Source organism: Etheostoma cragini, chromosome 11 (genome assembly GCF_013103735.1).
Source record: "Etheostoma cragini isolate CJK2018 chromosome 11, CSU_Ecrag_1.0, whole genome shotgun sequence".
Classification (NCBI taxonomy): Eukaryota; Metazoa; Chordata; class Actinopteri; order Perciformes; family Percidae; genus Etheostoma; species Etheostoma cragini.
The window spans coordinates 3347106-3364074 of record NC_048417.1 but is presented as its reverse complement, the minus strand read 5'-3'; the positions used below and the strand labels follow the sequence as shown (position 1 = coordinate 3364074).

The window sequence follows — 16969 nt, the reverse complement described above, 5'->3', positions numbered from 1 at the left end:
TGGGTGGGTGGATGGATGGTGGGTGGGTGGGTGTAGGTGGGTGGGTGGATGGATGGATGGATGGTGGGTGGATGGTGGTTGGATGGGTGGTTATTTTCCATTTCCAACACAGACATTTGGACATCTCACAGTAGGAAAAGCACAAGTTTAAATATTTAATATTTAAATCAAGGATAGTTAAATTCCATGTAGCGGCTTCAGGTTCATTAATGCATCAGTCGACCTGTGTTTTTCATGCTATGCTGTTGACATGTCTGGTGCATAGGAACGCCTTTTAACTAACCTTGTATCTGATATGAATGTCTATCGTAGTTTCTTCCTGACAGTCTGCTGGATAAGAACAATACAAATCACACGTATTACTGTCAAAGAAGTAAATACGTCTGCTGCATAAAAGGCCTTTCAGATATTTTAACGACTGTCGATCCTGTTTTCTTTCTAAAAGAGTTCGATAGACACTTTAAACCAGTGGTTCCCAAACTTTTTCAGCTCAAGACCCCAAAAGAGAAACTTGGTGTCTTCCCGGGACCCGAATTTACAAAAATACACCATGAAGCATCGTAACATCTACACGTTTAAACTGTGGATAAAAGACGGAACAAACCATGAATTTAAATGTATATGAAGTATATTTATTCCATTATAAAAGCAACCAAAAACAGAAAAGGTCTTCATTCTCCTTTCTGTGTCCCACCCCTTTCTCAACTCATGTTCTCATCCCCTCCGAGGATAAGAGAGAGAGAGATTGATATGCATTTTACTGCCAATTGGCGACCCATTTTGGGTCCCGACCCTAAGTTTGGGAAACATTGCTTTAAAGTATGGTCGCACAAAGGCGGGATGGCTACGAGGGATTTCATTGCGTTCTTTCTCCTTGTTTGATGCTTGCCAACAACGCTTGCTTCACTTTCCAAAAAGGAAAAAAGAAATGAAATGTGGTTTATTGGTTGTCGACGTCTTGCTTTTACGAGAACCTTTATCAGTCTTTGTCTACGTGCATGCGTGTCCTGGGAATAGATCCTAAATTAACCAGATGCGGTGCAGTTTGTGCAGGAATGTCTTCGGGTCGGTTCCCTGCACCACAAAGCAAGTAGTTTGCATGCTGATTACTACAATGTTTTAACTGTTTTGAACATTAACAGTCTGTTGTTTATTGGTTTATGTAAATTGAGATAATTTTTAATTTGTTTATTGATCCCCAATGCGGAAATTACAATTTACAGTCTGTGTCCACACTTAGTTATATATCACACACACACACACACACACACACACACACGACCTGTAAATGCACTAATGGAGAGACGTCAGAGTGAGTGGGCTGCCTGAGCGGTTGGTGGGGTACGGTGCCTTGCTCAAGAGCACCTGGCAGTGCCTGGGAGGTGACCCAGCCACCAATCGACACTCCGTACTTTTTGGTCCATACGGGGATTTGAACCAGTGACCCTCTGGTTCCAAACCCAGCTCCCTATGGACTGAGCTACTGCCACGCCCCTAATAAGTGATTTTGATTGAACAGGTTAATGAACAGCAGTTTGTTTAAGGTCGGTTAAAAATCATTTAATTTGATTCATGTATATGTAAGTTTAGTTTGTAGGAGGCAACACTGTAAGCTTTTAGTTAGCAGAGTGATGCATGTCTCAGAGAAATAGGACTCTTCTGCACATTGAGGTGCATTTGTGACAGTGTTTTTGTGTATAGATGACCGAGCCCTGTGGTTTAGGAAATAGGAAAACTCATCCCTGTGTTATCTTCCTGTCAACCATGAACCTTGCTGTCCTTCCGGGTCAAAATGTTGACGTTTTTGTCGCTTTTGACTCTTTTTATAAACGCTTTTGTCAATGCTTTAAAAAAAACAAAAATCATGGCCATTAAACTTTGACATAATGACATTATACCTCATTTGAGTTTATGAAAAGCTGAAATTAATTATTTTTTGACCGATAGCTGTGATCGGGGGATGTTAAGTGAATGTCAAAGTTTAGTTTTAAAATGCTTATGCGTTTTTTTCAAATGCTATAAAATCAAAAGGAAAACACAAAAAATTCAGTGAAAGTAATAATTAATTTTTACCATACATCCATGTTATTTCTGGGCAATTTGGTTGAAAGGAACGCACGTTTCTGATATAAAAAAACTTTGAAAATGTGTCACATTTGATCAGAGGAAAACGTTTAAGGGTTAACTTTAGTCCTGGAAGAAGATGATCCAAATCGCTGTCTCGGCCGTTGGACTCGCCAGATATTCTGGTTGGTCTTGACTGAGTCCAGCACCGTATGCTTTTGTTCTAAAGTAACTTCCTCTTTCAAAAGATAACGCACGCTCGTTCAGAAAACAGGTATCCTTTTAATTCAAACTCCGTCTAGAACAGGCGTTGTGATTGGTCGCCTGTTATACACCTGGCTGCATCACAAACCTCAATTATCAGGTATTAGTCAGATTCATTTAGGCCACAGACACAATTTCAGAGAGCTCTTCATCGTTATCATTGTGCTTGTCGACCTGTCCATTTAGTATTTTGTTATTCTGTTAAAAAGCTCCACCTGTTGTTGACTCTGTCTCTCTTTACTTTGTCTCCTAAACGTCGCCGCTCGTCTCCTCAAAGCTGCCATCTATAATTTGTATATAGCACTTTGTTTCTACTGCGTGTGACTGCACCGACGCTCCCTGAGCGCTCTGCTTTTTGGAGAAAACAGTTAAATGACAGTAGGCATGGTTTGGAGAAGATGACACCGGAACAAGCCTGAACTAGTTTGGGACATACAGGTTAACTTGTCCTGGTCTTGGACTCGTCTTACAGCCCTGGTTTGTAGTGTGATGTACGGTAGCACGGGTAGAACTCAGCCAGGGGGGGCCTCTAGCTCACCCAGTAAGAGCGTGCCCCCCATGTAGGCTGAGTCCTGCAGCGGCCCGGGTTCGGATCAGACCTGCAGCCCTCTGCTGCGTGTCATCCATCTCTCTACAGTCAACGGCCTTTTGGTTTCCTAGGCAACGTAATGTCCTCCCAGGGCTTCCAGGCACAAGGACCCCCCCCCCCCCATATATTTCTGTTTATCAACGAATCATTGGTCAGTTGTTTTCTAAGTTACAAAGTGTTTGGACTAGTGCTGTCAAACGATTAAAATATTTAAATCGCATTAATGTTGTAGTTAACACGCAATTAAACACACATTTTGATCTATTCTTAATGTCCCTTGATTTCTTTTTATCCCATTATTTATTCTCATTTTAATGATCTTAACATGGAGAAGGGGATTGGCTCGCTTTGTGCAAATATTTTTTTTATTGAAAACAACATTGGCATATAGTCTACTGTAGTGTTCAATTTCACACTTACATTCTCACTTGGAGCAAATGACATCGACTCCACTCTCCGTTAGCTTTGATTGCCTTGAGGTTTCCTCCTCGTCTACTTCGTCTGCTAGCAAACAGAAACATGCCTAAATCTGCTGTGTTGTGATCTAACGTTACGCACGATGTTGCGTTTCAGCATGCATTTTCAAGTCAAATATCCAAATGATAGTTTTAGACTAACTTTATGTATGTCTGTAAGTTCAGCTAAAGCATTTTGTTACCATGTCTAATATCTAAGTTTTAGGCTAACTATACGTCTCTAAGTTAAGCTAACACACGTTACGTCAGACATAACGTTAGCTTAGTGTCGCATCATTCTCTTTGCTGGTTCCTCACGTCTGTTTCCACTCTTGTCGTCATTAAAGCTCAGTTTTTCAGGTCAGCAGCTTATAAAAACTTAAGTTCTGGGCTCTTTACATTGTGTGTAGTGAACATCACCACACAGCAGCTTTTAGGCATGTTTCTGTTGTTTGCTAGCAGAAAAAGTCGATAGAGAGCGGAGGGTTGTTTCCCCCCTCCCCCCGATGGGGGCGGGACTTAAATGCTCGCTGTCTCAATACACTTCACTAAGTACATCTGTACAATCTAAGACAACGCCACATCCAACAATACTGAAGAAGTAAACTCTGTTTGCCCACATTCTGCTGTTCTTGTTGCAGATGGTCTTCTTGCTCTTGTTGCTGTGAATATTATTCTTTCCTTTTTTTGGAGTTCATTGAAGTTAAGGTCATTACTACAGATCTGTCATAGTCCAAAATGTCCAAGTCCAAATGGCTTTTGTGTTGTTTGAATGTCCTCCGTTAAACATTGTTTACAGGTCACACGGATTATACGAGACTGTGACCATGGAGAGGAGCTGTGGAGCCAACACTTAACACTTAAAAGAAAACATTTGTCCCAAAAAAAGTGTCATGTACATACTGTATGGCTGTGCGTAAGACACAGACGGACACACACACACACAAACACACACACACAGTCACACACATGCACACACACACGCATTCATTTGTGCAAAGAAAATAATGACAGAAATCAGACTCCAAAACAGTCTGATAGATGAAGAGATGAACTACATTCAGCTACAACAGCCTGTGATAGTGCAATATCCACACACACACACACACACACACACACACATACACACACACTCAGACACACACACTCAGATCAGTGGCGACTTTGGGGTTTCTGCCGCACGAGCCGTTCCATCTCTGAACAGAAAAACAGACAGAAAGTAAAATGAATGATTCGTCACCTAAACCATGGATGTAAAATAAAATCTGGATACAGCGTTCAAGGTTCACTTGAATGGGGAATAAATGATTTAATAGTGTGTCTCTTGTTGACTTCTCAAAATGTAATCCGACCGAATGGATCAAATTCTGATAGTTAAAGTGTTTTTGAGCCAGAGGGGCGTCACGTGAAGGACACTCCTTCTATATATTTGTTTCAAGCTGTTAGCAGTAATGGACCGAACAAAGAAGCAAGTTTAGTGCAAATTTAACTACTTACAGTGTATCATTTTTTACCCAATTTTCAATTCAAATGTTAACATTGAGCTGATGCAACCAGATGCATGTAGTACGGTTCAGTACAATTCAACTTAAAAGGTGCCCTGCCACACAAAACAGTGCTTTTTGAATATGTTTGGTTCATGTGTGTGTGTTATGTGGTGAATGGGAAAATGAACGGCTACCTCCTGTCAGCTTTACCCACTGAAGAGAAATAAGAGGAGAGATCAGGCCAATCACAACAGCTGCTCACTCTGACGTCATGCTGCCTGAGCTCATTACTATTCATGAGCTCACCCAGTTGCGCTGGGTAAAGGATGCTGATAGCCAGGCTCTCGTTGGCTGCCCGTTAGCCAATCAGGCATCAAGCAACTTAGCACGTTGAATTTGAATGAGAACTGGTACAAATCGAGCCGAGTCTTCCTGCAGGGTTTCTATACCACGCTAGAAGGGCTAAAAACAAAGTAACCACTGTGTTTTTTCCATGGTGTATGGTAGAACATTGCATCTAAGTAATGAAATACGTGTGGCAGGGCACCTTTAAAAAGCGTCCACTTGTATGTCTTGCTCTCTCTGTGTGCGTGTGTGTTTTACCTTGACTTTCTGGGCCATTTTTTCCTTCCACCTTTGAGCAATGGAGCCGTCAATCAGGAGCAACCTGCAACCAAAAAATACAGAGTGAGGTTTCCCACAGGGTTTTATAGTAAAAGGGACTCTAGCTAACAAGGTTATAAAACCTCAGTGTCTCTCTCTCTCTCTCTCTCTCTCAGCGTCAGATACAGACGCAAAAATCCCCCTTTAGCGTCTGTATGGGCACACCGGGCGGAGCAGCAGGAAGCTGACGTAGTATTAAGAGAGACAATGGTAGAGAGTATCATGAAAGACTGGAAATCTGCATAAGGAGAATGGTTGGGACGGGTGGGGTGGATGTGTTAAACAACACAGGACAAAGACGGGGTTTGTGTCCTACGTTTAATTGAAACGTACATTTTATAACCCCCCCCACCATCTTTCAACAAACCTAACTGTGCAGTTCTTGTGCCGCTCAAGGGTTGGACCTGAGTCCCCAGAGCGTCCAATCGTGACGCCAAGAGTCCCGACTAGCGGTGTCTAAATGTGACGCTAAAGGAGATGTTTTGCGTCACTAACAAACGCCAAAGGCATATAACCAAGCATTGCTTTTGAGGCAATAGAATGTGTTGTTTGGGCCGGAGTGAATGCAGCACTCCCATTCGGATGTGCACCAAAAGCGGACCAGACAACCTTGGTACGCTTTCAAATGAGCTCTGGAGGGGTTTGTTAGCGGTTGGACTTGAGCCAACCTGGAACTGACCCAACTACGTGTACACAACGATCTTGCACAATTTTTATTGACGCATTTCGGTTCGCTTCAATTCTTCTCAGTGTAAAACCAAACCGATCCAATTGGAAATTGCTCCCAGTATTAAAAGTCCACTTATTCAGACCAGAACAAGCGATCAATAGGAGCCCCTTCTTGCCCGACTTCAGTGTCCGCGTTAGTTTAAGACCGACACAGTTGTTAATTTCCCACCAGCGCCCGCGTCCTTTAAATAGCAAATGCACCTGGGCCCGTCTGTACATCTATGGGCCTGCTGGTCCTACAGGGAGGTGTGTTCAGGTGCATTAGGCAAGGCAAGGCAAGGCAGCTTTATCTGTAGAGCACATTTCAGCAACAGGGCAATTCAAAGTGCGTTACATAAAATCAGTTAAACAGATAAAACACAAGTACAAACAGTTAAAAATCATAAGCATCAAAAAACTATAAAACACATGAATAGACAGTTAAAAACAAAATAGGAGTGACTTTCTCTGTATTAATTATCTGACTTTCTCTGTATTAATTATCTGACTTTCTCTGTATTAATTATCTGACTTTCTCTTACTCTGTATTAATTATCTGACTTTCTCTGTATTAATTATCTGACTTTCTCTGTATTAATTATCTGACTTTCTCTGACTGTATTAATTATCAGACTTTCTCTGTATTAATTATCTGACTTTCTCTGTATTAATTATCTGACTTTCTCTGACTCTGTATTAATTATCAGACTTTCTCTGTATTAATTATCAGACTTTCTCTGTATTAATTATCTGACTTTCTCTGTATTAATTATCTGACTTTCTCTGTATTAATTTTCTGACTTTCTCTGTAAACTTGAGACTACCTTTCACACTAAATAGTCCATGTTAGTGCTATCCTTCGTGATCACCTCCGTGTCACTACCTTTCACTATTTTTCGAGACCTTACTTTTTGCCTCTGACTCTTCTTCACACTAATTAAGCCAATATAGTGCTGCCGTTCTTGTCTATCTCGACACTACACATTCACACTTTTTCTTTAAAGTGCTACCCCTTGAGTCTGACTTTCTTTATTTTATTTTTTATTAATTATCTGACTTTCTCTGTATTAATTATCTTTAGTTATTATTATTACTGTTTTTAGGCAGCGGAAAGTGATCCCGCCATTGACAAACAAATCTGGTCTAGAGTCTGTAACACAGCATTTCATTGTTATTTTAACAGCAAATTAGTAAAAGTAGTCTGCAGATCAGACAGCAGGCTGAAGTTTGATAACCACAGTTTGGACACATGCTTTACCCAAAAGATCTTGCAATGAGTTATCGGCTGGACATTTATCTAAATTTCCTGCAGGAGGCAAAAAAGTTATTCTAAAAACGTACAAAAAGTGCTGAACAAACTTAAAGAAAGCGTGTAAATAAAAGCATCTGAAAAAATGTTAAATGAGTGCTGAAGAAAGCCTTGAAACAAAAGTTTAAAAAGGTGGCAGACAACAACACTTAACTGGACGTCTCCTTGTTCTCGTGGCCCACGAGTCAAAGACCTGATTGACCGGCTGGACTTTTATCTAACAACATTCCTGACCCTGATCACGGGAATAAAATTGGACAAAAACGTACAGAAAGCACCTTACATCTTACAAGAATTGGTAAAAAAAGGCAAAAAAAAAAAAAAGGTTCAGACACCTCAACAAAAAGCGCTATAAAAAAAGGTTTCAACAGTTCAAAAAACGACGCCAGACAACCCTTTTTTACCTGGACGTCTCCTCGTTCTCGTAGCCCATGATGAGGAAGTCTTTCCCGGGAGCAAGTCGAGGACACAGGCAGGAGGACGAGTAGTAAAGCGTCTGCGTCTCCCTGGGAATGTTGACCAGAGAAGACTTGAACACCTCCTTCACCTCCACCACCGCCGTGGGCTCCAGACCGCGGTTCCTCACCTCCCGCACCCTCGCCCGGATCACTGGAGGACACAGGCAACACCCTTTATCCCTCCATTCATTCATTGATCCAGCCTTTATTTAAGTGATGTTCTGATACCAGTATCGGTAAAGCCTCCAATACTGCCTAAAAGGCTGGTAAAGGTCTCGGCCAGTACTGGAGTTAATGCAACAATCCGCTACCATGTAATTTAGCCCCGAAGAAAGTCTACTTTAAAAGTACTTTGTTCAAACTGGAGAATAAAAGTTTGTTTGTTCATGTATAACAAAAAGTTGACCCTAAAGCCGCCTACACATTATTGTGTAGATTGGCGCTCTCTGCACCGCTAGGCGGGGCGCGGAGCAGAGGTCATCGAGTGTGGCAAGGAAGCCGTTCCCCGTTCCCTTTTAAAAAGGTCGGCGGCATCTAGGTCAGAGTTGAAATCGCAAGTTCAGGAATCGGAATCAGGAAGAAAAAAAAAAAAATGGTATCAGAAGATCTCTATTTTATTTAAACAGGAATTCACTAAAATTACACTGTTTTTTTTTTTTTTTTAGGGAGAAAAAGCCGCCCCCTCTTTAGTCGATTACTGGACTAATCCGTTGTTGTTGTTGTTTAGTTGATTAGTTTTTATCTTTTTTTAAAATTTATTTTTAATGCTTTTTAATCCTGAATGACTTATTTCCAAGTAATTTAGGAATACATGTCTGGTAAACACAAGAGTGGTGATTTTGCCGGATTCCTTGTGGAGGAACTCAGTTTTACAGATTTATATTCCAGTTTTCTAGTCTTGACAACCACATCTCTGCCGATTAAAGGGGAACTACGCAGGTTTTATGTGGCTTCATTTGTCTTCACCGAACAGCTCCTGAGTCATTGAGATGGTTAAATGAATTCTTTGGAGTTGAATGTTGGCGTCTGTGAGCAGTAAAAACATCCTTGCAACTTTTGGCCGGCGAGTCCCTCCTCTGCAGCGCTGTGGAGGAAGGTCTGGCAATGCTGGACCAGTACCAGAGTGGTGTAGCAGTGCTGGATTAGACTGTAAAACCAGTGTTAATTAGCAAAGAGAGAGTGGCAACTGTCAACTTCTAAAGACCACCTTGTTGTGCACTCTGATGTCCCCCCAAACCCTAACCCACGCTTCACTGAACTCCTCCGTTGTAATTACATCTGAATATTTTTAAAGTGAGCTCTTATTTTTTAATGATGGCTGGCTGAAAGAATAAAAAAATAAAAAATCCAAATCTACCCCAAATGGATTCTGTGGCCAGAGGCATTAGTAAGCTCAGGAAGTCCACATGGAAATCTGTGATGGATCTGCCAAATCAAGCCTGCGTGCGCTCTTTGATCACGTGGAAAAGCCTTTCTGGGCATTTAGCTTCGGTGGGTCTGATTTAATCTAAGTAACCAAAATCTTTCCCTCTACACGAAGGAGGAAAATCAAGTTGGAGAGAGAGAATTTGCTCAAGGATTTTTGGATACTATAAAAAGAACGTAGTCCAGCAGAAGATTGGGAAGTAAAGAGCCAGACTGATCTCATGATTCATGATTTGACACGCCAATGCGTAATTATTGGCGTGCATGCTCGCTTTTTTGAGTGTGTATCAACGCCGTTCGGCCTCCATTGACTTACAGTACCTTGCGATTTCGTGTGAATTAACGCCGTAGCGAGTATGAAAGGGTGAAGATCTGCGTAGTGAGATTGGTCGGCTGGGGGGGGATGGGTCAAACACAGGAGTTTTCACCCAGGGAATCAGGGTTCGTGTCCTGCATGTCGCATTAGTTTAAATGTGGAGACATTTGCCCCAGGAAGAAAGTGCGGAAGGCGATGAAAAAGGAGAGTTTTTGTTTTGTTACATTTCAGTGTTGTCTTATCGTGAAAGGTAGACACGGAAACGCCAGCGTTATGGCGGCGTTTTGTTTGTTTTCCTTCAACCTTTATTGTGTGGTTGTTTTGGTTTAACTCAGGTTATTTAGTAGTGGGGGAGGTGATGGAGCCGTGGATGTGCCACATGCCTTTAGTGTGGGAGATCCGGGTTCCCACACATGATGACATGTTGCAACTGTGAGTCACTTTGGATAAAAGCTTCTGCTAAAAGTTTTCATTAATATCCAAATTGGAAACCCCAACACACAGACACAGACACAGACAGACAGACACCTCAGTGGGATAAACTATGGGGGAGAATTCAATGCTCACACCAACAAACTTATTTTATCCATAATAATAATAATAATGGATCAATTTTCAGTGGTGTCCCAGATGACTTACCGTAGTTGTAGTTTTTCTTCTCATAGGTTTTCGAATTCAACTTGACGTTCTTACACTTACAGCGATCTACAGACACACAAACAAACAAAGTGGGTGAAAACCGGACGGACAGACAGACTCTGTGTTCAGGATCTTTGAAAGTCGACGTTTCCAGACTGAATTTGTCACTTTGTGTTCACATTATTTTGGACAAACCCTAAGCACTGTGAAGAGTCCCAATGTGTAGGAACAGCGAGCGTTAGGGTTGACTCAGGATGGTTGTGTGCAGGTTGAGCATATAGACATTGTAATTATTAAACCTATGTTTACTCACCTTGAACGACAGACTGAAATGACGTGTCCAAATTAGTTCGCTTTCTCAGACATTTTTCAAGCACAAGTTGGATATATCAGCTTTTAGAAAGCCTCAGATCAGCCTGATCAGAGTTTACAAGTCAGAGACTAGTAATTACAGTTAATTAAATATGACATGAATGTGGCAATATGTAAAGCGATCATGTTTTGCTGAAAACAAAAATATGCTAGCAAGATTTAAAGTCAATAACATTGCATATAGGGCTGGGCAATATGGAGAAAATCTAATGTGATATTTTTGACCAAATGCCTCATTTTCAATAACGCGACGATATTGTGGTGTTGACTATTGGTGCTTTCACAAAATATTTACACAGTGAGAGTTTTGATGAATAATCATCAGTAATGTGGATATTATGAGTAAGTGTGTAAAGGCAAATATTAGGACAGCTACAACAGTCTGGTAGGTTCAGAAGAGTACATAACTTTACTGTAATGCTGCCTTTAAAACCAGGGAAAGACAACACTTATGTCAAATCACGATATATCCAAAATTTAAGACAGTATCTAGTCTCATATCACGTTACCGGTAAAATATCAAAAATATTGCCCATTATTGGAAAAAAAACATTGGAAAAAGCGTAATATTTTTTTTTAAGAGGCCAAAAAAAGTGACGAATAATTGTAAACTGTGACAAAATAAATCGGAATAAAATCGACAAAAATGTAGAGAAAAGTGTAGAAAAAGAACAACAAAACGTTCAACTTTCAACACAGAAAAACACAAAGTTGCATGGTTGACAGGAAGACAACACAAGGGTTATCATACAGGTATGAGAGAGGTATCGATCTTCTCTAAAACATGAATTGTGATCTCTATTATTTATTTAACACTCAGACCTCCAAAGGCCGACCCCTCCAAAGAGGAGTAGTCCAGACAGGAACAGAGGTGGACCCAGGTAAACAGGATTGGGGCTAAAAGGGATACAGCTTTGCCCAGAAGTTACAAAAAATCTAGTCTCCCATTGTTTGACCCTCCTCCAAAACGTTGCGGAGGAAGGTCTGGCTAGTCCACACAGCATTCTGGGATGGGAGAAAAACCTGCTCCGGTTTATTGTAATTTCTTTAAACCAATAACAACCGTCATGGGCGGTGCTGAGCTGCAGACGGATTTACCCTGCAGAGAGTCCTCAAATCCACTGCAATTTGAAATTACAACTCAAAGAAAGTGGAAGGTAACGGACATCCAGCGGAAAAGAGTGACATCTTGTGGAATATGCGACAGCACCGGAGCAGTCCCGGGAGTGAAACGTTGTCGTTATATATCAAGAAATTTAGAAACGCGTGTTTATTCCTCAGAAATGGTTTCATTCAAACCACGATTGATCAATTTGGTCCGTAATCTTAACGCTTTCTCAGCTAAATGCCGTAGCTGTATCCCTTTTCTAGACATAACCAGTAAACCGACAGGTTACCTCTATTTGTCCCTCTGCAGTGAAGGTTGTTGGAGTCCATTGGGAAGTCTGGACTGGATTCTGTCAGAGGATCAAACCCAGAAAAAAAAAGGCAAATTGGTTAAACTGGTTTTTGTTCATGTGCATGCTAATTAGAAAGTCATAGTTTCTCTGAAGTGGTATGTCAGTTTTAATCACCAAAAATGCTGTTTATGATGAAAGTCAACCTAATATCTGGAGAGGATGTTCAAAGGTCAGCCTCACCTGGGTTACACCTGGCTGGGTCCTGGTAGTATGGATCTACAGACACAGAGAGGTGCTGATCAGTGGCAAAGAATAGCAAATATTAAAGTACCTTTAAAAAAAAAGGTCCCATGGCAGGAAAATTTCACTCTGAGTTTATGAGTTCCCCGAGCCTGCCTTTAGTCCCCCAGTGGCTAGAAATGGCAGTAGGTGTAAACCGAGCCCTGCCTTTGACAAAATGAAAGGTCAGATTGGCAGATATGGAATATGTCCCCTTATGATGTCATAAGGGCCCAAGGTTACCTCCCCTTTCTCTGCTATGCCTGCCCAGAGAATTTGGCCCTCCCATGAGAGAGAGAGACATTGTGGCTTTCAAACGAGCAAAGTAGCAGTTGGTCAAGGCCTCACCCCCCAGCCTCCACTTAAAATAATGCATCAAAATACAAGAATAAAACCTTGGCTATAGTCTTGTTTACGCATCACCCGTTCCCACCAGGTAAAAGACTGATTAAGTGGTTCAACTTTGTGCTTTTGGTCTCTTAATGCCACAGCTAGCAGTGAATTAATACAAACTGTCTGTGGCTGCTTGAGATATCTGTTCCAACCGGAGACAAACCTTAGAATCAGCAACTTTGGGGACTGGGGGCCGACTGCTGAAAACCCCCCGGTATAACATGGGAGCGATCAAACCGTGGCTGAACCTCAGCAAATCAACAAATCACACCGTGGGAAAATCCCCAAACCCAGCTGAGCCGCGGCCGCTCGGAGATACGTGGGCGTATCGTTACGGAGGTCAAGGGGACTGAGATGAGTTAGATTTTTTTCCAGGACTTGCTGGTTCCAGGACCTGTTTAAAGAAGCGGAGGACAGTGAGGGTTTTATTGAGAGTAAAAAAAAAAGGAGTGGGCCGCCTGTATCAAGGAGCTCTTTGAGAAAGTCAGTGGAAGTGCAGTCGGAGGGGAAATGACTCACGCTATCGGTCCAGCACGGAGCAAAAACAAGCTGCTGAGAGACGAAACCTGATAGAAAACAGAGATAGGGTTCAGCTAAGCTGAGAAAACTGTGTTTTCTTTGGAGAAAGTGTAGTGTGTTACAATTCTTAAATGTCGTACTTATCTGATACATGCCAAAAAAATTGAAAAAATACCCGGATCAGCGTAGGAAAGAAATATCCCCGGTGACTCCCCTGGTTTATTAAGCAAGTTCCATTTCCCTTTTCTACATTTTTACTTTCTCTTAGCCATGTCTCAGCTATTTCACCCACTTGCACAAAGCAGTTAACAAGTTTTTGACCTCCCTGGAAGCCCTGGAAGACAAATCTCACTCAGAAATATACTAAAGATGATAATACAGATAGCGTAGTGATACCTGGTCCATCTGCCTTGACGATGGCCTCCGGTGAGATGCAGACTCCGCGGTCGTACAGCGGCAGCTCGCTGCAGGCCAGGCTGTCGGGCCAGCTGTGGTTGTAGCGCTTCATCACCGGCTCGCAGCCGTTCTTCGCCCGCTCGCACACCGCCTTGCACGGTTTGATGGGCTCGTGTTGGAAGTCGATGGTGCAGATGGGAGCGTACATGGCACACAGGAAGAAGAGCAAATCCGGACTGCAGCCGGTACCTGAACGGGCAGTAAAACACAGGAGTGTTAACGGGAGCGTTTCTCTAATTGATCAGTGAGAATATCTATAATATATATTGAGTTGAGTCACTTTAACCTTCCCGTTATCGTCGGGTCAATTTTGACCCAGTTGAAGAAAGTTTTTACAAGTAGAATACAATTAATATTACAACTTCTGTGATGTCAGTACAGTAAAAATTGACATACTTAACAAAGATTGTTCACTACTGGCTAAAGGTTAGCATCAAACACAACAAAGGTTGTTAGTCGAATGGCGTTTTGAGCTAACTTTAGCAATAAAACAACCATAGCTAAAATGTTTTTTAAATGACTGCTAGCTTAGCTACAAGCTAGCAATCAAACACAAAGGCTGTTACTTGAATGTGTTTTAAACAAACGTCAGCAACGTAAACTATTTCAATCTTCTGTTATTGTTTGTGATGAGAAAAGTTTATTTTTAAATGGATTTCACAAATTTCAGTATGACACATTATGCCGTAAATCGATAAAATCTGAGGATGTGTTACTCAAATCTGCACTGGACTCACATCGGGGAGCGACAACGTTACCGCAACAATGGTACAGATAGAAATGGCTGCTGCTCTGATCATGCTGCTACGTTGCTTTGAATGGAGTTGGCCCTTCTATCCATTTTATTTCTATGGCCCTGATAATAAAAGCCACATCATGCTATGGGTTTCACTCAGGACGGGACTAGGCAGAGTTCATCACTGGGAACAGGACTACAGAGCAGTGCAGGGCTGAGGTTTGGCTGCACCGCTTCACAACCGAGTCCCAGAAATACTTTGAAATGATCTAAAGTGATCTGAAACTGCTCCCTGTGTTCTGGCCTGCAGGTCAGTCATTAGGGACATTTTTCTGGCATTGCCTTTCCACTTTCTCTCCACTCTGACCTCAGCTGAGCTCTGACTTCAGCCAAAAGCTAACATGTATTTATCGTTAAAACAGTTGTAGATGCATTGTGAAATGTCATGTTAATGAGGTCGTCCACATGCCTTTACATTTCAATCTTTTTTAAACACTGTTTAGGACATTTAAAAATGGGTCTGTGACACAAAGTTCGAAATGTTTACATCATGCAAAAAGTGCTTTTCAAAGTCAGTTCAGTTAGCTAACTCACTGCATCATATCTGTGAATCAGTGATGGAGTACTCAAGTCCTGGACTCGAGACCCTATTCTCTGGACTTGTGACTCGACTGGGACTCGCGCACCGATGACTTGGACTCAGACTCGAGGATTCATGAAACAGGACTCGGAAGTTGGATGAAGTTTTTAACTACTGGTATGTGTAATAGGAAGTGGAATTTAGCTCTTCTCAGGAGTCGTGCCTCGACCCCAGGTAAGGGTCACTTGACTCTTTGGTGACTGGGACTTGAACACTGGGGACTCGAGACCTGACTCGGACTTGGACTCAGTTGGTGAGTCGACTACAAAGCTGCTGTGTATTTTGTAGCTTTATTTTTACATTTCTTCATGAAATGCACAATGATACTTGGACGGTTATTCACAGAGGAAAACAAAAATCAAAACCACACATAAAGTGTTTTTTAGGCTATGTTCCCACTTGGCATCTTATTTGACGAGAAAAAGTTGACAAGGGTATTTTGTAGTAAAACAAAAAAAAAATCTGGCAGTATTTTGGTTCCAAAAAGCAGCCAAAAGTATCTTTGGTTGCTAAGACAACAGCTCCAGTCTCCTAAACCGCTATGTGTATGTAGAGATTCTCCGAGCTGCAAAAAGAATTCGGCGGTGTCGATTAAAAAAGTGATCAAGACCATTTTGAAAACACGGTTTACTTCGTAGGATTATAAAGTAAAACAGAGCTGGCATCTTACAAAAAAAGACGCCGACATAGCACCAAGGAGACGAAAGGTAACGTCTCTAAAAGTAGAGTCGTGAAGGGTAGAGACACTGAGGGTGATCACAAGAGGCAGCACTAACATGGACTAGTTAGTGTGAAGGTAGTCTCAAGTGGGTTAGGGTTAAGGGTTTTATACAGAGAAAGACAGACTCGAAGGGTAGCACTTTAAAGAAAAAGTGTGAATGTGTAGTGTCAAAAATAGACACGAAAGGCAGCGCTAGATCGGGTTAATTAGTGTGAAGAAGAGTCCAAGGAGACGAAAGGTAACGTCTCTAAAAGTAGAGTCGTGAAGGGTAGAGACACTGAGGGTGATCACGAAAGGCAGCACTAACATGGACTAGTTAGTGTAAAGGTAGTCTCAAGTTTACACTCGTGTTTTATCTATTTTATGAGTTCTTTTTTGAGGATACTTGTGTTTTATCTGTTTTACTGATGTTGTGTAAAGCACTTTGAATTGCCCTGTTGCTGAAATGTGCTCTACAAATAAATAAAGCTGCCTAATGTGTAAAAAAACAAAACAGGAGAAATTAGAGATTTTGGGCTTCGTTATGCTCCCATAAATTAATACAAAAGGCAACGTTGCTTTTTAAAAATTAAATTATGGGAGCACAAAGCAGTGTTGCGGGTATTACATTTTATTGTACTTTTCATTGGTCCTGCACCTGCCAGAAGGTGGGATTTGCACACAATTTCTTTTATAACTGTTTTAACAACACTTTTTCTTTCAGACTAGTGGAAAGAAAACATTTATGTTACTAAACTTTGTCCCTTTGTGCCTGTAGATTTCTCCTAAATTTACAGAGTCACTGCAGAAAGAGACATCAAGACAAAGAAAGTGAAACAGGGGAAACAGGAGACTGTAAAAACAAAAGAAAAAACCATCAACGTTTTACAGTTTACAGCTTAACTTATCTAAAACACAGGTTGGGATAGTCGGTATCAGCTGGAGTGTCGAGGAGGAAAAGATAACACAAAGAACAGGAAAAAAACAGGTTTAACCAGTTCCAGACTGTTAAATATTGGAGTGTTACTGGACTAAAGACTAAATATTGAAGTGTTACTGGACTAAAGGCTAAATATTGAAGTGTTACTGGACTAAAG

The 16969-nt window shown here is 41.5% G+C and overlaps 1 protein-coding gene across 1 annotated transcript in view; it reads right to left on the bottom strand.

Moving 5' to 3' along the window:
• Window positions 1-3691: 3691 nt before the first annotated feature.
• Window positions 3692-16969, bottom strand: part of frzb (frizzled related protein) — a 17307-nt gene continuing 4029 nt past the window's right edge. Inside the window, exons 2-8 of the mRNA XM_034885898.1 lie at window positions 13737-13985; window positions 12390-12425; window positions 12147-12206; window positions 10378-10443; window positions 7944-8148; window positions 5463-5526; window positions 3692-4568 (exon numbers count right to left, since the gene is read on the bottom strand). Of these exons, the coding sequence (XP_034741789.1) occupies window positions 4506-4568; window positions 5463-5526; window positions 7944-8148; window positions 10378-10443; window positions 12147-12206; window positions 12390-12425; window positions 13737-13985 (743 nt within the window). The 3' untranslated portion in view covers window positions 3692-4505. The remainder of the gene's footprint in view (window positions 4569-5462; window positions 5527-7943; window positions 8149-10377; window positions 10444-12146; window positions 12207-12389; window positions 12426-13736; window positions 13986-16969) is intronic.